At 49.9% G+C, this 22031-nt stretch overlaps 1 protein-coding gene across 2 annotated transcripts; it reads right to left on the minus strand.

Moving 5' to 3' along the window:
* Positions 1-1631: 1631 nt before the first annotated feature.
* On the minus strand, positions 1632-21996 carry TP53I11 (tumor protein p53 inducible protein 11). Of its 2 annotated transcripts, none has more exons than XM_063398371.1 (7): positions 21837-21996; positions 5127-5496; positions 4519-4577; positions 3898-3946; positions 3369-3465; positions 2760-2861; positions 1632-1853 (listed from the first exon to the last, which is right to left on the minus strand). In XM_063398371.1, exons 2-7 carry the CDS (start codon positions 5253-5255, stop codon positions 1720-1722), a joined length of 570 nt encoding a protein of 189 aa, XP_063254441.1. In that variant the 5' UTR covers positions 5256-5496; positions 21837-21996; the 3' UTR covers positions 1632-1719. The 2 variants fall into 2 exon arrangements, with proteins under 2 accessions (XP_063254441.1, XP_063254442.1); XM_063398372.1 differs by having other exon boundaries at positions 5127-5500; positions 21837-21993.
* Positions 21997-22031: the final 35 nt, after the last annotated feature.

Genomic DNA, 22031 nt, shown 5'->3' on the forward strand with positions numbered 1-22031 from the left:
CCATTTGATTTACTTATTAAGCAAAAACCTAAGTTACAGTTGTGATGTCTCCCGATTCAACAATTTCCAATATTCTTACGTGACAGACGTTTTGCATGGCCAGTAAGTACAATGCACACAGTGTCCCAAGCTTATGCAGCTGCTTCTAAATGCCAAAAGCACTAACACAACATACAATAACTACCCACTACCTTCTTCTAACTCTACTAAGATATTAAATAGCAATAGCTGTAGATCCCTGTCTTACCAGTGGCTTGAGGACTGTTGTTCACACAAGCAGTTCTGTTTGTGTAGGAATCTTTCTACTGGGATTTTGGAACGTCTGCTATATTCCAGGGCATGCTTTGATCCAGTCAACAGTAGTGCATGAGTAACAAGTCCATATCCTGTACACAAACCTTCCGGCTTTAGTCCCATGGAGAATAAAAAATGCTGCTTCAAGCTGTGGACAGGGATAATCCACAAGGAAAGCACTAGGAAGCAGGGCAGTCAATGCTGTTAAGCCCAGGAGGTGTTGGAGAAACTGGCTAGTGAGTACTAAAGCACATTTAGTCTGTCCTTGCCATCATATGCTGCGCTCCTTGCTGTTCTTCATCCCAGTTAAATATTAAATATCTTAATGCTACAAACTTTGGTCCTCTCTTCTGAAAGTCAGAAGAGATGTGATGCAGATATTAGCAGAGTTGGAACACCATCTCCCACAGCCAGAGCTCATGTGTGGAGGCTGCTCACTGACCCAAGCACCTGTGCAGATGCTCTTACTGTTGCAGTCTTCTGCTCTTACCAGTGCTAACCACAAGAGCACTCCAGTCCCTGCTCAACTAAAGCATCAGATAAAGCTACTGCACACCCACCACTGCCACTACCATCAGTAAAGCTTCAACTGCAGGAAGGGTTCTGGGGTGAAGGGGACAGGACTCCAGCCTAGCAACTTCATGAAACACCCCAAACAAGGAGATGTCTTTGTGCTCAATGGACTATTTCCAATAGCTTCCTTCACTTCTCACATCTTGTAATTCAAGTTGCTCCGCTGTTACCAGCGCTGTCCCTGCAGAGGGAACAAGCAAGGGTTCTTCCCCTTCTTTTGCTGTATCTACTGCCAAGCTCTGCACAGTATCTGGTGCAAAACTATGAACTACACAAAAATGCGCCTCTGGCAGAGAGGAAAGAAGAGCTGTTTGCAAAACACTGAACTTGACCCATCCAGCTCCTGACGACCTAGAGAGTCAGTACTTGCTAAAAGGGGAACGGGCTGTAAACCAGGGGAGGTGCAAGGCTTACCAAGTAGAATAGCCGAGTCCCTTGTTGGTTGTCTTACAGCCCTGTCTCCTCAGGGATTTGGTTCCAATATGCTGGCCTTATTTTGTGCTTTGTTCCAGTGGGTTCAGAGCCTGTGATCCCAACAGCCAGTTCCCCGTAGAAAATTGGCTTTTTTCCCTGAGCCTGCCAGGCCCACACACTTCCCTGAGCCTTCCTCCCACTGCTCCTCACCTCCTGCAGAGGGGCTGGGGGGTCCCACCGATGTTGCTCCCCCCATTTCACCTGGTAATGCCACCAGCACTGGGTTACACACTGATTCATGCCGGTAAAAGAAGGAAACTACTTTAGAACCAAAAGGGACTAACAAAAAAGAAAATTAAAAAAAATTATAATTATAATGCAAAATTACCGACACAAACTCCCCCCTCCCACCTTTCCCGTAACAAAAAAGCCCAGGAATTAGACTTTCTTGGGACGACGTCCAACTTGGTAATAATAATAAATGCTGACGAGGATGAAGAGGGCTCGGCTGACCAGGAGGAGCACGGCACCTGTGGCTATCCGGCTGCTCTCAACCAGGGAGACAGTGGTAACTGGAGGAGAAGGAAGGAGACAAGGCACAGGTTGGTGATGCAAAACCAAAAGGAGACAAATAGCATAACGCTGTTTTCTGCTGCCCTCTAACGCAGAGCTTTGGCAGGAACTGCTGAGCCTTGTGAGCGCAGGAGCTTCCAGCACAGGCTCATTCACATGCACAGGGAACCCACGGGAGAGGTTCTTCACTAGCTGCTTTTCACTGCCTTGAAGCTTGCCGTGGACCCAGAGCTCTCCCTTACATAGAGCTTTCAAGGCAGCCCCATATTCAGGTAGCCTGAAACAGTCACTCAAGCAGATGTGAGTTTCCATTATGCTCAGGTGTTAATCTGGGAGTCACATCCTCCTGAGTTAGCTTTGTGGCTTGAACTGATAAACATTTCTCAACTTTAGGAGCATCTACAAAATACGCACAGTCCACACATCACTTCTATCGAATATTTCTCTTTTCTGGCCACCAGCTCACAGCTCATGTCTAAATCAGCTACACACTGAGCTACCAAGACACACATACAAGAAGCCCCTTCATTGTTAAATATAGATAAGCTCCCTAGAAACAAGCTAAACTGTTATGCTTTGTTTTGGTAACACTGAACATCCCCCCTTTTTAGTGTAGGTTGCTAAAATCTTTTCTTCTTTTCTTGTCAGACCTTGCATCTAGGCAGCCTGCTCCAGCAACGACCTGTGCTGGCTGTGGAACCCAGGACATTTTCAGGGAGAAAAATTAATGAATTGTCAGAGTGTGATGTTCAAGGAGCAGCTCAGCGTAGAGGCTATTCCAAGGGGGAGAAAAAAAAGGCAAGCAGCTGGCAGGAAAGATGCTCCACCACTGCCCCGCTTCCCACCAGGCACAGCCTTCGCACCCTCCTCCTCCCCCAGGTGCCGGCCGGCCCGCGGGCACTCACCCAGGAACTGCACGGCGAAGTAGCAGGCCTCGGCCAGCAGGCTCCAGCGGATGATGGCCTTCTCGGCGGTGTACAGCGCGTTCCACATGATGAGCGCGATGCCTGCGGGCACAGCGGGGCGCGCTGCCCGAGGGCCGCCGGCGGCAGGGCCGCGCTTCCCGCCCGCCCCGCGCGGGGCCGCTGCAGGACGCGGGTCGGGCCCGCTCCCTGCCCGCACCATTTCTCCCAGCTCCCCGCACCTCCTCGTCCTTCGGCCCCCTCCTCCTGGGCCCCTCCCGGGATGCCGCCGCCTGCCCCATCTCCCCTGCCCCTCCCTCGGAGCTCCCTGCAGGCTCCCTTTGCTGGGGTACATGGGGTGATCCCCCAGGGATTCCGAGCACGCACAGCCCTTCTTGCCCTGCCTGCAGCACGCCTGAATCCCTGCTAGGAAAAAGCAGCAGTAGCCAAGCTTTTCAAAATACCCCCCGCAATTTCCTTGCTAGCAGCAGATGTTCTGCCCTCCGGCTGCAGGTGTCCGGCTGGGCACCGAGTTTGTCCCCTGCCACTATTTTGGGCACCTGTGCCCTCCCTCTGAGGGCAGCGCGGCCCAGAGCAGGGTACGGCACTCACTGAGGAGGGCTCCTCCGTAGAGCCGGATGGGAGTCTTGCTGCTCACCGATTCCTCCTCAAAGATGGCATCAAAGAGCTGGTCAGGGAAAGCCAGGGCCTGCCAGAGGTGAGAGAGAAACTCAGCAACCTGAACTGGCCGGGGCCACCAAAAGGTGTCGTCTTGGGCAGCAGCGCTCGGCATCATGCCTCTGTGGGCTTGGAGCCGCTGGCCAGGAAATGAAATTACCGAGGCGCAGAAATACCACCATGCCAACTATCAGCTGCAGGGCTGGTTTCTGTGGCCAAGGTTGCCATTCCTGGGTTTATGGACTGATGAAAAGAGACTCTGGTGATGGGAACAAGCTGCCGAGGACACTGTTGGCACAGCCCATTACTGAGACACACTGAGGGCAAAGGCCTCGCAGGAGAAAGTGGTAGGAGCTGCTGGAGGCAGGGGAGGAAGCTAAATGCCAGAGACTGAAGGGCCATGCTGGGCCACCCCTTTGGCAGTCAGGGGCTGGTTCTTGCCAGGACCACATCCCTCACTCACCATGATGGCGACCCCGGAAAACATGATGGCGGAAACCAGCTGCCAGACCCTGCATGAGAGGGAAGACACAGGACCCAGCATGAGCTTGGAGGTGACCCCATCACTCACACTTCACAAAGCATTTCTGGCTGCCTGCTCGTTCATCAGCCTTCATCCTTCCCCCATGCACAAGCGAGACAGCCAGAAACCTCCCAAGGAAGGACTCAGCTTTCCACATCCCGCTAGCTCCAGCCTCAACATGCAGACCAGCCTTGCTGGTGAGACAGCACCAGACTCCCCCTCAGCCAAGCAAAGGTGGGAAGTGACTCTGCCAAGAGGATGGTGCAGGGCAGGGCCCCCACAGGACACACCACCCTGTCACACAGTAGAACAGGAGCTCCTCCAGCCCCACGTAGCCCTTGTAGCTCTCTGCACATGCAATGGGAAAGGAACTTGAGGGCCTCAGGCTAATTTGTGAGGGAAGAATGCAGAGCTGGTCTGGTTCCACAGCCTGCAAAAAGCCCCTACAGCACCAGTGATGCTGGCACAGCTGAAGAGTTGGTGTAAGGAACCAGAGCTGGCAAGGATGCTGTGGCCAAGGGGCCTCAGATGATCCAGCTCCAAGGTGATCCAGTACCTTACCTGAGTCCCAGTGGTTCCCGGACAGCAAACTTGATTTCATTTCCCAGTACTTGGCTAATCTGAAATTAAAATAAAAGGCACAAGCTAAGCAGATCCTTCCCCAGTCTTCAGGCAGTACTCGCCAGCCCAAAACCACATATCTACTCCATGTGGGAGTTTATCTCTGAGAGGGCTGGAAAGAGAAGGAGGACAAAGGATTCAGCTGTGACTCTTTGGTCCCAACACCTGCCTTGATTTCCATCAGGAGCTGCAGCCTCTACTGCTCCCTTACTGCTCCCAGGGATCAGCCACCTGCAGCATGCAGCTGAGGAAGGGTCAACACTAACTCTTGTTTCCTCGTACCTATAGAAGAAGGGATCTGACTCCTCACACACATCACCTGCATGGCACATCCTGATGGAGCACAGGCTCCTGCAGAGCCCTCAGGGTGTCACGGTATCTGTCCTGCTGTCACGTGCACACTGCCCAGAGCTGCTCATGTTCACGTGAGCATGCTCCTGTTCACAGTGCCTGGCCGTGACTACCCCAAACCACATGGATCAGAAGGACAGCAGAAGGTCCCTTTTCCATCATTACCGCGCACAGGCTCCCCTCTCTGCTGCCCGCACCTTTGAGCGATGGACCTCGCCGTCGTCATCCTCCCCGCCGACGCCCAGGATCTTGCGTGTCTTCAGCCTGCTCACCAGGTCGGTCTGGCTGTGCTTCTTCATCAGCGGCGGGGGCTGCTTCGCCGCCATGGTGGTGGCCCTGCCCCGCCGAGCCCTTGGCTGCCAGGCGGCACACGGAGGGTGCAGGAAGCGGCTCCGCTGTCACATGAAATCTCACGGTGTTTGGGAACAGTAGAACAACCACCGCCACAAAACCTTACTGTTAGGCCGGCAGACAGCTCCTCATCCTCGCGGGGCAGGGAGCCCTGGCAACGAGGCCAGCCCCAGTTACGGGTGGCTCATCTCAGAATGATCCAGCTGTCTCCGGGATCTGCCTTGGGGAGGGAAAGAAAAACCCTGAGTGGCTCTAGCATGGACATTTAGTTATAAAGGCTTTTGACCTACAAACCGTAATCTTGTCTATCTCAGCATGAGGCAATGCCCAATAGTACCTCTTTGCTGTTTTTCAGATTAGGGGAATTAAGTGCGTCTCAGACTAGGGAATTAAAACCATTAAGTAATGCTTGGCCTTTTTTCTTTTCCCAGGCAATACATCACATTCTTCAGCTGCCATTTCAGGCCAAACCCCAAACAAGTATCAATTATTTGTGTGCCCCGCCCGCAGATGCTGCAGGCTGAAGGTATCAGCCCCTGAACAACAAGAAGCCAGAGGCATGATTTTCCCTGAAGACGCTCACTTTGCTTTCTGGGAAATGATGGCAATTAGAAACTACAAATACTATCTGGGATAAGTAAATACAGGCAACGAGAATTGAAAAAGATAACTTCTGCCCTGACATGCATATAAAAGTACAGATATTGAGTCCCATGAAATCACTCTGTCTCATCCCACAATCATAAAATCCTGGAAACGCTCAGTTCAGAAAGCCTTTTCTTCCAATTTGTCTTCATTTCATCTTGGCTCAGCTAAACACAAACATTTTTTTCCCCATTTGCCACTTCACCCTTCCAGAGACCCACAGAAATTCCCCCCAGACGCCAAGCACAGCTAATCGAGCCCTGAGCACAGCTAAGCAAGTGTCAGGCTCAAGCACCAGCAGCCCCATGCCCCAGCTGACCCTTCCCAGAGCTGCTCCAGGAGGACACAATTTATGCTGATGTCTAAATATTTCACAAGTCTTTGGAGAGTAATAAAATGAAGTACAATTATTTTGGCATTGTGCATGCAAATCTTGTCCCGGTGCCTTGTGAGGGATTTCCCTCTCAAAGGAAAACCTTTCCCTGTGGTGGTTCAGACAAGAACAGCCAGTCCTGTCTGCAAGTGCCCAATGTAACTTTTTTTTTCTTTAAGGCTAAGTTAAGAGGTCTTGCTGGGATGGTGCAAAAGGTGAACCCCACGATCAAGGGTTTAATAAGGACCTTTCAGCAGCCCAGGCAAAATGCTTTTCAGTGAGCCAGTTGAGCTACTCAGTGCTCTGGAGGTACTTGTTTTGGATTGTAGCAGGGCTTGTTTGGTCGTGGGTTTTTTACTCTTATTCCACTGAATAACTAAGGCCCAGTTCCTGGAAAGGCAGCATGAAGCCAGATGTAGCAGTCAGGGTCTGGAAATATTTCAGAATTGGGACAGTGGAAAAACAACCACACATGGGGAAGGTGGAAGCTGCATACCTTCAGGCCTACCTTTGAGCACAAGGCAAGAAGTTCAAATGGTAGCTGACAGTAGAAAAGTTTGAGAAACTTATCCTGTCTGGGGTTTGCCAACCTAAACTGTCACAATAAATTGTGTGTATTCAAGCCTAGATAATCTACACACAAAATCCACTCCAAAGCCAGAGTAATGTGTCTAAAAGAGAAGCTCAACCTCTTTAACTAGCTACAGTTTTCGCATTTATTTCTGCACCTAGCTGACCCAGACTCACAAGGTTGGATTCTGAGTAGTTTCCCACCAGAACTGCTGAAATCAGAGAAGACATGTTGCTGTGATATTTCTAGCCCAGCATTTTCTGATCAAAGCTGTCCATTGCAATTGTGAAGCAACAGTCCTGTGGTGAGTGCTGCTCTTGCTCAATCTGGGGCCATCCCACATCTCTAAAGTGAAGGGGAAAGTATGGCAAAGGGTCTGAGCAGGAGTATCCTACTGGCTCTCCTCAGGGATAAGACACCTGAGGCTTGCTGGTCTTGACAGGATTTGGGGAACTGAGTGTACTGGCCATGCCATACTGGCACTTCTGGATCTTTCCTGGTTTCTTGCTAGGGAAAGCCTGATCCCCACACCTCCTGCTCTAGCCTAATGGTCAGAAATGCCAGAGAAAGGGAAGATGGGACAGGGGAAAAAAAAAGAAGGAAGGCAAAAAAAGAAGAAAAAAAAGGAAGAAAAAGAAAGGAAGGAAGAAAAAAAGTAATAGAGAATTTCTCCTGAGAGCAATAAGCAAAGAAAGGTGGGACTCCATGACTCACCAATGAAGACTGCACTGAATAGCTTTCTGATTACAGAGGCAGTTTAACAACTGGCTCAAGGCCAAAAGATCAAAATTTGCCTTCATCATTTGTCTCGCCAGTTGCTTTCAGGGCAGGAGTTGGTGGACATTTATCCACATCATCATTAACACTGCTCTCCCATTAAGAGTTTCCACTAATTTGTGGTAATCCACTGGCCAAGAGCCGGGACAACACAGGCCAGACACAAATGCCAATAAAACAATCTGGTGCATAAACCCACGCTCCTACAGCACAGCTATGGCATGGCCCCGCAGCCAGTCCCACATCTCATTACCCTCGTCGTCCAGAGACAGAGCCAGTCTAATAAATGCTGAATATTAATGGCTAACGAGCTAATGAATGCAATTAGCGCTAATTCAGTGACATTCAGATAGAAGATGCTGAGGATTTGAAAGCATTATACTTACATTAATGTATCCTGACACACTGACAATTTAGAGGATGGTTTCCATTAGCCTGTGAGTTTGCAAAGGGAAACCTCCACCTCCTCTTTCTCCTGCGATTCTCTCCTCCTTAATCCTTTTTCCAAGCATCCCAGGGACTGTGCAGATCAACCACCATAAACAGGCAATTCCTGCTCCCTGCCACAGCTCTCTGTGATGGGCAGTGCCTATGTGCAGCTGAAAGAGCGTTCTTTCCTCACAGATCCCTTTTCTTCGCAGGCTCTTTTCAGTGTCTGCTCGCTTGCTCAGCTGTTCAGCATACTGCATTCAATTTTGAGAGCTACTGCTTAGTGGTGCAAAGAAACCTCACTGGTGCCACGCCAATGACAGCTCAATCTCTCCCACCTCCACAGCTCTTCCCCCAGCGTCTCTGCTTCCCTCCCAGCGTCTGGAGAGGCGAGCTCCGCAGCGTGGGAGAGGAGACTCAACCGTACCCGCCGCGGTGCCGCAGCAGCCAGAGCTGCACACCCACCACGGAGGTGCAGAACCGACCTGCTCCAGCAGCGCCTGCAGCTGACTACCTCCAGCTCCTGCAAGCCAGAGCCTAACTGCTCCTGGGTGGCAAGCTGCCTGCCTGCGAGGACGGCTCCCCAAGGCCCTGGGGACAGGGATGCTGCCTCCTGCTAAGCTGGATGGCACTGTCGTCCACAGTGCAGCCTTTTACCTGACAAAGCACTGGTGCTTGAATTAAAGAGGTGGCACTACAGAACCTCTCGCTCCAAGGGTTTGATGGCACTTCCAATATGCAAGCAGGGGAAGAGAGTATGAAACGAGTCAAGTTGGGACAATGAAGTGTTTATACATTTAAGCTAGACACAATTTTTTCAGCTCTATCATGTTCAGGCCAGTGAGAGGATTTGTGCTGTCCTGTGTTAGATTTCCCAAGTCAGTACGCCCAAGACAACTCAACATGTTGAGCTCACTTTGATTTGTTATGCCTAAGAATTATCCAAGAAGGTGCAGTGGATGTATGTCCTTTGTAACAGCCTAACAGGGCACTTGCCATGCCTAAGCATCTTCTACAGAGCACAGGTTGAGAAGCAATACTAAGTATGAAGCAGATGAAGCAGAGCCAGTGTCCCTTTCCAAAACTGGAGGTGTCTGGGAGCAATCTGGCAGAGCTCAAGGGAGTTTTCCGGCACTCCAGCAGCACAAGGAAGTGTGCACATTCCTTGTGAGAGGGGCATCCACCATGGCAGCTCTGCTGTACCTGCCTCTCATAGATGGGCTGATGCCACAGCATTTCTCTTGCAAGGGCCAGGAAGCTGTAATGGATCTGTCCAGCTTTTCTGATGTTTCTCCAGGCTGTGGCAGTTCTGTCTCTTTGCTGCTGAGGACAGTACCGGGTCCATGGCAGCTGCTCTGCTCCTCATCAGCCACAGAGCTGTTGAGAAAGCCTGGGCTCAAACACATGCATATGGTAAAGAGGAGAGGCAGTGGAAACACAGGTGGATTAAGGACAGGATGCACAGATCTACCAAGTACCTTGGTCCCTGCAAACATTACACTGCTGCTTAATCACATGGGACCTGAGACTTTTTCCCACCACACATGGAGGTTCAGTCTGCTCACTGTTATATGCTTAAAATCTGATCATAAACTACCTCAGATACTTCAGGACTCTGAAATCCTGAAGGGTGAGTTAAATTTCCTGTGTCTAGCCCAAAAACACACCCCAGAGTCACAAAACATCTTTGTGCATCCTATCTAAATGGCCTATCAAGAGATTACCCTGGAAGCCCTTGGTGCAGCAGACTGTGAGCCAGAACTCCCCATGTCCCATGTAACTACTAAAATACAGCTATTTTCATCCTGTATTTCTGCAACTGCACATCCCAAACCCACAGTGACCAAACCAGCTCCCTGCCTAGATTTTTATCAACCATGGAGATTTAGACTATTAGGACCTCTCTATCACCAGCCAGCTGGGAATGAAACTTGATCAAGCCAAAAATAACCTGATGTTCAGGAGGTAAAAACAATTAGCACTCAGCCACCACAGCAGCAGAATGCGGTGGCTGCTCCCGCTCCGTCTGGCACAGTCTGTACCCCTAAGCAACAGAGACTTCAGATTTCTCACCTGCAACAAGCCAGATACACAGGACTCCGTTCCCACATAAACACCAGTTCTTTCAGCACAGAAGGCTCTTTGCAATACCAGCAGGAAGCACGCCTTGACAGAGGCTCATCCCCAGCCCTGCCACAGCCCCTTAAGCAACTCTAAAGGGCACAGGGAGCTGCTCCTTTAAGCAACTGTGAAAGGCACAGGGAGACTCTCATCCCCAGAGAATACCTACCAACCTAGGCAGCAGACTTCCTGCCCCTATACAGAATAAAAATGCTAAGGAAGATCCTTAGGTCAAAGAACATCTTCACTGGGTGCCTGCAGATCATCTCCCAAATCATTTGCAATGCACCAAGAGCCTCAGGCACATCTGAAACTCACCCTTCAGATCTAGCACATCTCATGGCCAGACACCACTGAATGTCCTCCATGGTGTTTGTGAGAGGTGCAGAGTTCCCCATGACTACAAAGCCTCCACTTGCAAGGCAGTGGCACTCAGTGCCCACAGCAGCTCAGCCGTAATGGATACGGCCACATCACCCCTCAACTGGGGACAATGAGTTCTCTGCAGCCTGCTGGGGTGGAAGGAGTTAACTTGTGTTGCTTACTCAGTCACCACTTCATGAAAAAAAGGGCATCCGAAGTCTGCTCAGCCTTTTCCATGCATCCTCTCCTCCATCTGCTTCAGGGTTGCTTTAGCCCAAGCAGGCTCAGCCCCTGCACCCTCCTCCCCGCTGCTCCTCTGCAGCCCCTGGGTGCAGGAGCTCCTGCCCCCAAATTCCCCGTGGCTGTGCAAACATCCTACCCCAAGAACCACTATTGGCTATATCCCATAGCAGCTGGGAGGTACAGCCCATCTCCAGAATTTTATTGCCGAAAGGTTTCAAATTTCCTTTTGCAGAGACCACAGGAAAGTTTCTGTCTGTGTCACAGGATATGTTATACAGCAATCAAAACCTGTGAAGTGCTCAGTTTCCCCAGAACACGATAAAAAAGCTCTGTTGCTCTACTGGTTTCTCAAATGGGATCTATAATTAAACACAGCAGCCTCACCCCTGCCGCCTGGCCAAGCACCACCTGCAGCAACTCGCTGACCCCGCCGTGAGAGCCTGGCCAGCACCTCGGGGGAGAAAGGCTTGTTTGCCGCTGCAGCAGCTGGCAGGACAGCCTGTGACACGCTGCATGTGCTCGGGCAGGCGCCCTGCACAGCTGGGGGTGCACAGGGCTCCCCACGGGTGCCCAGCTGGACACCTGGCCCCACGGTGGCCCCTCTGTATGGGTCCTGCTGCCACAGGGGACAGACAGACTTCACCCTTCATCTACCACACACATGCACTCACAGCCCACGTGCAGGGATCCCCGCAAAGCGTGCAAGGTACAAGCGCAGCAGTGTACAACAGCTGCTTAAGCAGCTCTCGTCTGTGTCACTTACATAAAAGTGCACCCCTGCATCATCCTCCTCTCTGCCACCCAGGCTCTCAGCCCAGCCAGCCACAGCAATCCGTCACCCCAAAGCTGCCCTCGCTCTCCCCAAAGGCTCTAGCTGCCGCCTGCCCACCCAGCCCCTCGCCGTCTCAACAGATGGCCACAACCAGGCAGTTAAGTTTCCCAGGAAGCTGGGAGGATGGAGAGAGAGAGAGGGCAGTAGGACATATTAGGATCGGGTGCAGTTTTTCTTTAAGGGCATTAAAAAAGGAGAATTCCTCTTTGATTCCCAGCTGCCTTAGACAGGTGTTTGTGAGAGACAGCCCCAGAAGCTTAACGGGCCATCTGTCCTGCAGATGATTTCCACAGGGAAACATTAGAAGGAAAAATAAAACCCATATGCACACACACAGAAACACACACACAAAAAACCCCAACCAAGTAAATCAACTCTTGCTACTAAAAAAGAGCGGCTTAAGCTAGGAAAGCCCTTCAACCAAACAGGGTAATACAGGTTGGTTTTACAGAAAATATGATGCAACTGTCTTTCATCTCCTCTGCCACGCACCTGAGGCATAACAGAGGCTCAAAAGAACTCCATGGAAAGACCCTGGGAGGAGCAGGGAGGAGTCCATACAGGTGCTTTTTATCCAAAACACTGCTGGACACTGAACCTTCACAGTAACCTGGGGCTTCTTGGCACCTCTTTTCCTGACAACCTCAAACCTCTGCAAATTTTCTTTCTACTCTGCCCCCAAGCATCTGACAAGAGACTTTCATAAATGGTCCAGGAAGCCAATGTTTTATTTATTCTTTATTCTCAACAACTGCCTGCACCTCTGTACTTTCCAGAACTCAAAAGAAAATTGTTAAGAAACTACAATTTGGGACACTAAGTCCCCTGAGCCACATATGGGCACAAGATCCATCTGTATACTGTCACTGAAACAGTGATTTCAAAGCCAATCTCGATGGATTCCCTCCCCCAAGACAATAATCTACACCTCCAGCAACATTAGTTCCCTATCTGCAGTCCTGGAACTTACTCAGCACAATGCAACCACTGTGATTTATACACTCTCAACATGTCTGCAACCATGAAATGGAAGATGAAATGGGTTTGTTCCACTCCAGAACTGTAAAAGCACATTCCCAACCAGTTTCATGGGCCAGTGTGCAATCCCAGCCTGAGAACAACTCCTGCAGGACACCCCAGCAGCATCAGATTTTCCTCCATTTGTGTAGAAAACAAAGAGTTTCTCATCTCCATAGTCTGCCATGATATGACCAGATGTGCAGTCTAAGCAAACACAATAGGGAGGAAAAAGGGCAGACGAATAAATTTGCATTAAGCAGGAAGATTGCCTTTTGGTCTAGCCAGGATATTTCCTGAGTCCCAGGCACATAGGCACTCACAGGACTCACACCTCTCATCATACAAGCAATAAAGTTTCCTTCTATCATACAGAAGTTCTGTAAATCAGGCCTGATATGAAAGGGCCCAAGCAACTATCAGTCAACAGCTGAGTTGTTAATAACCCTGTTATGGAGCATTTCCCATATACATGGTTACATTCACATCCTGGATAAAATAATAAAAGTTTATTATTTATAAAAATACATTTAATTTATAAATAAGTAACATATTAATGAACTAGGCCAATATAAATGTACATATATATATAAATATATGTGTTTGTACATAAATACATATATAAAAATATATATATTTATATATATATATATGCACACACGCACAAATAAGAGACATGGGTTGATTTGTGTGGACTTACTTTGGGTCCCACTGCACGATCTCTTGGCTGGTTAGTAAAGAGAATTCAGACTACCAAACCAACCAAGGATGTTGGCATTCATCTGTATTTTGGTCTCAAGGGTGAGAGGAGCAGCTTGTCCCAGACCCCTTCCTGGGAGATGTCATTTAGAGTCTCAACTCCTGCTTCTAGGTCAACCATTTACTGCCCCAAAGACTGATACCACCTGTGATCTCTCAGCCCTGCACTGCCACCACCTACACACCACTTGGAACCACCACTGCAGCTTGGGAACGCCTTCTCACATCTTCCCTAAATAATTTGGCAATATTTCCTGTTCATTCACACACAATTAGAACTCTGGGTTTATCACTCCCCTGTTGCTCCTTAGACATGAAATAAGCCCAGACATGCAGACAGGTTCAGGAAGTTGCTTAGCAAAAACGTGATGGGGAAGGCCTCCCAACAAAAAAAAAATACTTCAACTACTTGGCAGCCTATCCCAACGTGGCAAAAATCTCCCTCTGACACCTTAGCAGTTTCTATAGCAACAGGTTACTGCTAAAAATGTCAGATGCAAAATTCCCCATGTTGGGCAAACAGGAGCTAGGAGGACAGATTTGGATGAGGAAAACTTCTAAATAGCTGCTGCCAGAACTAGCACAGGCTCTGCTAATTCACAAGTTGGTGGTGAAACAACTTAAAAGAAACTTCTAGCAACCCACTAGAGGGGGAACACATGGTGCACAGGGACATGTTCCACAGCATCCCTTAGAATGAGGAGGAGCCACAAGTATCCCCCTCTCCTGCAATGAGGCACTTGAAAGTGAAACCAGCTGTTTTTAGGAACAGAACTACAGCACAGCATGCAGAGTAGGAAGCCTGAAAGCCAAACTATTGGATTTATAGGTTTGGCAGTACTGCTGCTTCTTTCATAAAACCAAGACTGGGTCATTAAACCTCTGAGACCTTAGTTTCCCAGACGTATACGAACAGTAAATCTACCAGAGAAGTTCACATAGCTCATGTGCAGCAGGTGAGACATCTTACAAGCAGCAGCCCAGCCACTGACCCCACCAGTGCCAGGTCATGACACCTCAGCCTGCTCTGTGGCCTCCTGCTCTGCGCAGCACTTGGTTCATTACTCACAACACGTCAGAGGCAGAAATGCCCTTCCTGGCCTGACCAACAACCAGCTTAGAATGACATCAACTTTTTCTGTCTTCATTCACTGCTGGTGGGAGAAAGCACTGCGGAAACCTTGGGGTGAACCTCACATGGATACTGCCTTCACACACACCAGAAGCTCTCGGAAGATTCTCGTGGTCAGGTTAAACCCAGATGCAGAAAATCAAAGCAGCCACAGCTCAGCAGAGCTGCACAGGGGAGGAGGGCGGAAGGAAGCCCACCACACTAACAACAAGTGACTGCATTTGCCAGTGTGGTTCTCAAGTCAGTCTTGAAGAACTCACAGGCTTTCTCCATGAACACAGCACCCACCCCCCTGGAACTCACCCGCCTGACTTTGCTTTTATGTGCTGCTGAGTCAGGGGAAAACTCTGCACGCACCCATGTATGTGGATGTGCACATGTTTGTTTACGCATGAGCTGCCAAGCCCCGAATTATGCACAGATCAACAAGGCTCTTTGAATTCCCTGACTGTGAAGTGCGTGACATTTAATCTGAGCCTTCCTTTTGGATTTCATATCGTGCATTATCAACAATGGCTATTCAGCACACAAGTACCCTTTAAAAAGCTTTCATCAGAAAAAGGAAGTCTCATAAAGGGGATTGAAAGAGACAATGTCTCTGATGCATGACAGGTTCTCCAGCTTCCACAAAAGATCAGTGTATGTGTACAGTGAGGGACATGCACAGTCAGTCTGCCCCCAGCCCAGAGTAAAAGCACTTTATGGGTGGAGAGAAATGGAGTCTGGAAGCATTAACTATAATTTGAATCTGTATATCTCCTCACCTCCCTTTTCTAGGCTCCTTCAGAAATAGGGTGAGCCAGCCCCCCGAGATGTCCATTGTAGGACAAGATGCATCATCCCCTGCAATGGTTCACCTCTTCCCATATACCACAGGAGGAGCCTAGATTATGAGCAAGACTAGGCTTTTGATTGCTTTTATATGGATGGACAAGATCAAGATCCTTGCAATGAACTTTTCACTACCTGATCCTAGGCAAACCCTGTATCACTTTCGCCCCTCTCACAGCATGGAGTCACACTTTGAGGCTATGAAAAAAACCTAGACAACAACATGCATGGAGATGGTATGTCCTGTAGTCACTGCCACAAGGGTAAAGATATGGAGATGGTGTGTCCTATAGTCACAGCCACAAAGGACACAAATCAGCCTAAGGAACTAAAGCAAGAGTTCTCTTTTCCTAGCAGAGAGAAGTCAAAGAAAGGGACACTGGTACATGGCATAAACAGCCTTGGTGACAAGGGATATCTGAGAACTGAGAGGTCCTGCAGGAGCTCTCTCTCCATCTTGCCTAGCACATGCGAGACAAGTCTTAGGAAAAAAATGATAAAGGTAGTACTAACTAGTTCTTCTCCCTACTTTTGTTTGATTCCTCTACCCAGGGACAAGGAGGCAACAGAGAGATTCAGGCAGCCAAATGATAGCAGCATCACTGCTACATCGTCAGTGCTACTGACAAATCAAGGTCTCAAGTAACCATGGAAAACCCAGCATTGCCAGATGTCCCATCTCTACTATCAGGGGTTGTTTAAGGACCTTCTCTTCTTTTTCAGTTTTAAGTCTCAGACACTTGGGTACAACAAGTTCCAGCAATATCAGGATCATCCATCAGGACTCTGTCTGTGTGTATACACACACAGTACTTTGCTACTGTGCCTGTGTATATACATCTGTCATACAGCACAGCACATATACAAACATACAGCACAGCCTCCTGCTTAGAAGAGCTCATGACACAGAAGTGTCAGGTTTTAGTCAACACCTTCCCCATTACCTCTCTCCATAATGTCATTTCCATGCAGCCAGGGCTCTGGGGGTTTCAGGCTGGCCTCTTCTCCCCCGTGTTCTTTGACTGATGACAGGCACTCGGTTTGCACAGTGATGTGATGCAGGGAATAAATTGGCCGGAGGGGATAAGCTCAACTGCTTTATTATTCCTCCATCCATCAACCCTCAATGCATCCTGCTTGTCCAGAGATTTAAACAGTGGGCGTTGTCACAGTTCGTGGAAGGGATTGGAAGAATCCCTGATGGGTTTTTGCCAGCAGACAAGGCAAGGACACATTCATACACTCTAAGGAGAAAGCAGTTGCACTGGGCAAAGCAATAGGGCAGGAGGGCAGAAGGATGCACCATAGGTGCCTGCTGTTCAGAGGCACACCACATCTCTGGTCAGCACTTACAGAGACTCCACCAGCAATGCTGATATTAAAGTCAGCTAAATTTTACCCTCACTTTACCATGAAAACAACCTAGGAAAACACAGACAGATGGTCTAAATTCTTTGGTCCTGTTCAGTGAAACCTTTGACTCCTGGTAGATTTCTGCTTTCTGTGGAGTAATGTTTGGATGCTCTTTATTGCTATTAAGCAGCTTCTACAGAAACTGTTCTTCCTAGGCCACAAGGAAAATGTTGGGGAAAAGTCAATACCACCCAGCTACCCTGGATTCAGTATTGTGGTTTTTGAATTTCCCTCTCCCCTCTGCAAGGAGGCAGCTCATGTTTCTACCTACTTGGACTATGCCAAACGTCAACCATGAATGGCATGCCAGGCAGCTAAAACTAAATGCTCAACAGAAAGACTAAGAGTGACTTAAAACCATGGATCTTTAAGATATTTGTTTCTTCAGAAAACAGCCTGCTTCCTGGAGCTCTGGCTAAGGCATCCCTCCTCCATTTCCATAACACTGATCCTTCCTGAGGACTCCATACAACATGGCAGTGTCTGCACCCAGGCTGTGCTCCAGCACTGCCCACACGTCTCTCAGCTTTGCAGCAACACAGTACGGGGCATTAGTGAGGCTGCTGCCTGGCTGGGTGCATGCCACACACAGCAAGGCAGGGCCAGACAGCCAGGAAAGCTGAACTAAAGGCATCTTCTTGGCTGTCAGGAAGGATAGGAAGCACTGCTGTCCTTGGGAAACTGCCTGCTCTTTGTCACATCTATCTAGATGGAGATCTACAACAGTCCTAGCTGGAACCCCAGAAAGAAACTGCAGCACCCAACAAGGGCTGGGATTATTTTAAGGCTCAGCACTGGAATTCCTGGAACAACATCTATTGGCTGAAAGAGCCTCTCAAGTCTTTATATGACCATAAATATCCAACACCAGAGGTTTGTGTTGCACTCAAAGAGGCACCACTACAAGCAGTGCTTCTGCTGCCATCATGGGTTACTGAATGAATGGGTATTCAGACAAAAACACCATCTGAGTCACCCATGGAGTTTCCTAAAGACTTGTGGATTTTCTCTATAGGTCTCTTTTTTGGCTGCTGACACAGACTCAAACTGTTTACTTTCTCAACCCAGGCAGGATACAGCTAAAAACGAGAGGGTTGCAAGCCTTTTTGTGCTGCTCTGCCTGCACCTGCCTCTCTGGGCCATGCAAAGTGCTGCTGCCTAATTTTAGTACAAAAAGGAGGGATCCCTCTCTGGTTTGCAGCAGCAGGCAGCTGCAAAAGGGACTGCACACTAATCTCCCTCTAAAATACAGAATCCCTTCAAACAAATAATTAGGTGGCCAGCATTATCTGACACTCCTCTGTGCGCATCTCCCACTACACCAACTTATCCTGTAATTCCTCTCCTCAGGAGGCCAGACTACTGAACCGTGGATTTATTCCTAACTGCTTTTCTCCCCATGCTCTCCCTGCGCTTTTGACTTAAATTATGTTAATCCAAATCCCTAACAAAAACATTGAGGAAACTCTGCACCAGTGGAGCCAACTACCAGTCCCTATACTTGGGCTTCCAATTTTGGCCCTTTAGATTCAGAAAGTGAGCACACAGTTCCGGAGCACCAACATCAGCAGAAGCTGCTCAACCTTTAGCACTAAACCCAATTACAATGGTTTTGACAATTTTCCTGTTTTGGTGATGGATCTCCCCTCCCCATAATGACAGCAGCAGTCAGTACAAATCTGGAGTAGAGCTTTCTTACAGACACTGGTCCTTGATTTTGCCCTGGAAGATGAGCTGGGTAAGGGTCCAACCAAAGTCTGGTATAAATGACTCAGGTACAGCCTAGGCAAGGGCTTCCCCACCAAAACCAATGCGCAAATATGCTCAATAAATTCTTACTTTGCACACAGAGGGATAGAAGGACATCTACAGATTTAGGTAATTGGAACATATACCCACTGCACAGAATGAGGATGAGAGACTTATGCACATTGTGAAACCCAGAAGGAAAGTTTGTTACTGGGGTTTCACCAGAGCCCTGGGAGACAGAGCTGTGGGCCCAGCACTGTGTGGTGGGCCTTCCAGTAAAACCCTGTGCATCTCCAAGCCTCTTCTTCTCCAAATATCATCCAGGGTCAGCCACACTAATCAGCACCTCAGATGGACACTTGAAGCACACAGAGATGCATTAGGCCTTGCAGATGACACAGATCACACAAACAGAAGAAGCCCAAGAAGGCCAAAGAGTCATTTATCATTTGTAAATTATTGAGAGTGTCTTTGGTTATAGGTAGATTTCTTTTTTAACATCTTTTAGCATCTTGAATAAGAACTTTTCAAACATGGAGTGAACTAATGCTAACCTGCGATCTCCAGGACAGCACCAAACCCATATTTTCCAAGGGAAGGCTGAAAGCAATGCGAACAGGGAACACCTGGTCACCTCTTAAGTGTTGTTTTTCCTGCTCTGGAAAAAATCCAAATGTATTTTGTGACCAACATTGGGTCTTTTCCTCCTGAGACTTATTTTCACATTCCTGCATCAAAAATACAAAACCCAGAAGATCTGTGTTCTATAAATAATGTCCCAGTAGTGCCAAGGTCACCAAGCCATTCTCTCTGGCACCAGGCCAGAAGTCAAACATAAACAATCTCAACATCTTTCTGGTTCATGTGGGCTTTTATCCTGTGCCAAGGGAAAGCTTGTAGCCAAAAACGTAGCACTAAGAGGACCGACACCCTCACCTCATGCACAGCTCCACCCAGGTCAACATGCAGCCTCCTGGGCAGCCCGGGGGGAAGGCAGCCAATCCTGCCTGCATCAGGGGGACATACTCTTTGTGTTCCAATGGCATTTAGCAGTTTTCATTAGAAATTTGGGGGCTTACTGGGTGAGGACCAAGCACACACATCGCACAGAACATCTCACGATCCAAAAAGCTCAAAGTGATATTTGTAATCAGCATGTGGTACCATCCCTCCCAGCCCCAACTATTCAACATAGTTCAGTTGACCTTCAGAGAGCTGCAGGACAAGTGAACACCAGCTGCAGATGTACTCCCGGCATTTTGCACGCTTCAGCACTCGATGCTCAATGAGAACAATAGGAAAACATTTCCCTTTGGATCACACCCCAGCCTTCAAGCAGCTCCAAATGGACTACAAATCTCAGGGGGGGGCATGTCTGTGGTTTATTCTCCAAGAGATCAATGGCCACCCCAAGCCTCGCCTTGCTGTCCATATCTGGACATGCTCTTGTGTTCATAGCTCTACAATAAAACCTCACTTACAGGCCCACAAGCAGAAAGCACCAACTTCTCGAGACTTCAGGAGAAGAGGTAGAGCATACCTCACTTCAGCCTTCTGGGTGGGACAACCACCTACCCAAGGAAAGGCTCCTTTCACCTTGCTCCACACTGCAGTCGAAAAACAAGAACACATTCCAAAGCAACCAAGTCCCCCTTTTCCCAGCTGCCATCAGTATCCAGCCCCTCACTGCTGAGGGCACCAGGACACCACACGACCATGGTGTCCCTCACACTCTGCTATGCATGCATCGGGTGTGTATGCAACCTAGCTGAGACAGGGCTAGGGCTAGTTGAGGTGCTTTCATGCTGAGTCTTAAAACGTTGTTTATTTCGGAGATTTTGCCAAAACCTTTCTAAGAAAACTTCCTCCCCGGGCAGACTCCCCTGTTTGAAATATAACTACTATTTATTTGTTTAAAAATCACTTTCCTCATGCACAGGCCCTGAATGCCATTGTTCAGCAGACTGCTCTACTGCAGACAGAGTTACTGAACAAGTTATTTATGCCAAGTCCAGAATAGCCAGTGCTCTTGCATACTCTGTAGTTTCTCATGGCTCAGCTGTGCTAGTGGTACCCTAATGTCAACAAGGCTTTGGTTGCTGCTGGCATTTGTAACTCCCAGCCTCTGCAGACAGAGGAGATTAAATGGTACCCATTTAATAATTTGCAGCCCTGATTCTCAGGCAGCTGAAAGAGGGTCAGGCTCCTTGCTCAGGTAAGAAAAAGGTTCACTGAACTCCAACTCCAAGCAGCACAGAGGCAGGGCAAGGAGCAGGTGCTGAATAAGGTGCCGCTTCTTGCTCAGCGTGGTTTGCTCAGTCAGAGCTGAACTCAACAGAGAAGCCGAATAGCTGCTGCTGCTCTAGACAGAGCAGTGCACCTGCTCAGATGGGACAGCCAGACCCTGCAAGAGGCACAGCAGACCGCTCAGCACGCAGCAATGGGCAAGCTCTGGCGGGGATGCAGAGCCCGCTGAGAGCTGGCTCTCCTCACGTTCCCCTCTGTGATGGCAGGGGTCTGTCCCGGCTCACTACCACACCGCGGCTCCCGCACCCTGCCCCTCTCCTGCCCCTCTCCATCCCCCTAAGCACCACCCCGCCCAGCCCTCCTTGCAGCCAGGGTTCCCCAGCACAGCTCCAGGACTGCATCCCACGGGGAGCACCGCTGTGCCAGCTTTCCTCATCCCAGCCCGACGCAACGCTCAGCCACCGGGGCCGACCCCTGTGCCTGGGCAGTGGTCAGGACTCAGCCTCCCTTCTCAGGCACCTGAAGTACTCATCTGGAAACCGTGGTCCTCCTGTGACGCTTCCCGAGCACGCGGAAAAGCACGGAGCGCTTCCAGGAAAGAAGTGACATCGGACCCCTGCCTTTGAGTGGAGTAACAGCCAGGAGAAAGCCCTCGCCACAAAGCCAAGGGACCGCCTGCGCATCAGCTCGCAAGGCAGCACGGCTGTCCCTTCCAGCGCTCGGAGTAACCTGCCATCCTCCCACCGGGACACAACGCGCCACCACCTCCTCCACCCATCCCACCCGGACCGGGCACAGCCAGGACGGAGACGGTCCCATCGCAGCCCTGCGCAGCCACTGCAGAGGCTGATCTCTCTCCTTAAGCTCCGTCCGTCCGTCGGTCCATCCATCCCTCCCCCGTCTGCGCTGACTGCCAGGGGAGAGCGGGAGCCGGCTGCCAGCACCGGGCTCCCGCGGGGCGCACGGCCGCGGCGGGGTCCGCGCCCCCGATCCCCGGGACCTCGCGGGGCGGCGGGGAAAGTCCGCGGCGCGGGGGGACGCGCACAGCACTCACCGCCCTAGCGCAGCTCCCGGCGGCGGGGGACAGTGCCGAGGGCTCGGCTTGGCTGCCCCATGGGCAGAGCGCTCCGGGGGCGGCCGCGGCGCCGCGCAGCCCGCAGGCGGCCAGACTGAGCGCGGCCCCCGCTCGGCACCGCCTTTACCGCGCCCGCCCGCCCCGCCCGCGCCGGCCCACGGCGGGCGGGACCCG

This window comes from Prinia subflava, chromosome 5 (assembly GCF_021018805.1).
Source record: "Prinia subflava isolate CZ2003 ecotype Zambia chromosome 5, Cam_Psub_1.2, whole genome shotgun sequence".
In the NCBI taxonomy this organism is placed as follows: domain Eukaryota; kingdom Metazoa; phylum Chordata; class Aves; order Passeriformes; family Cisticolidae; genus Prinia; species Prinia subflava.

Coding starts and splice junctions, on each gene's coding strand:
- TP53I11 (XM_063398371.1), bottom strand. CDS start 5,255: ATGGCGGCGAAGCAGCCCCCGCCGCTGATGAAGAAGCACAGCCAGACC. Junction 4,578..5,126: donor GCGAGGTCCATCGCTCAAAG/GTGCGGGCAGCA, acceptor TTTTAATTTCAG/ATTAGCCAAGTACTGGGAAA. Junction 3,947..4,518: donor CGGGAACCACTGGGACTCAG/GTAAGGTACTGG, acceptor CCTCTCATGCAG/GGTCTGGCAGCTGGTTTCCG.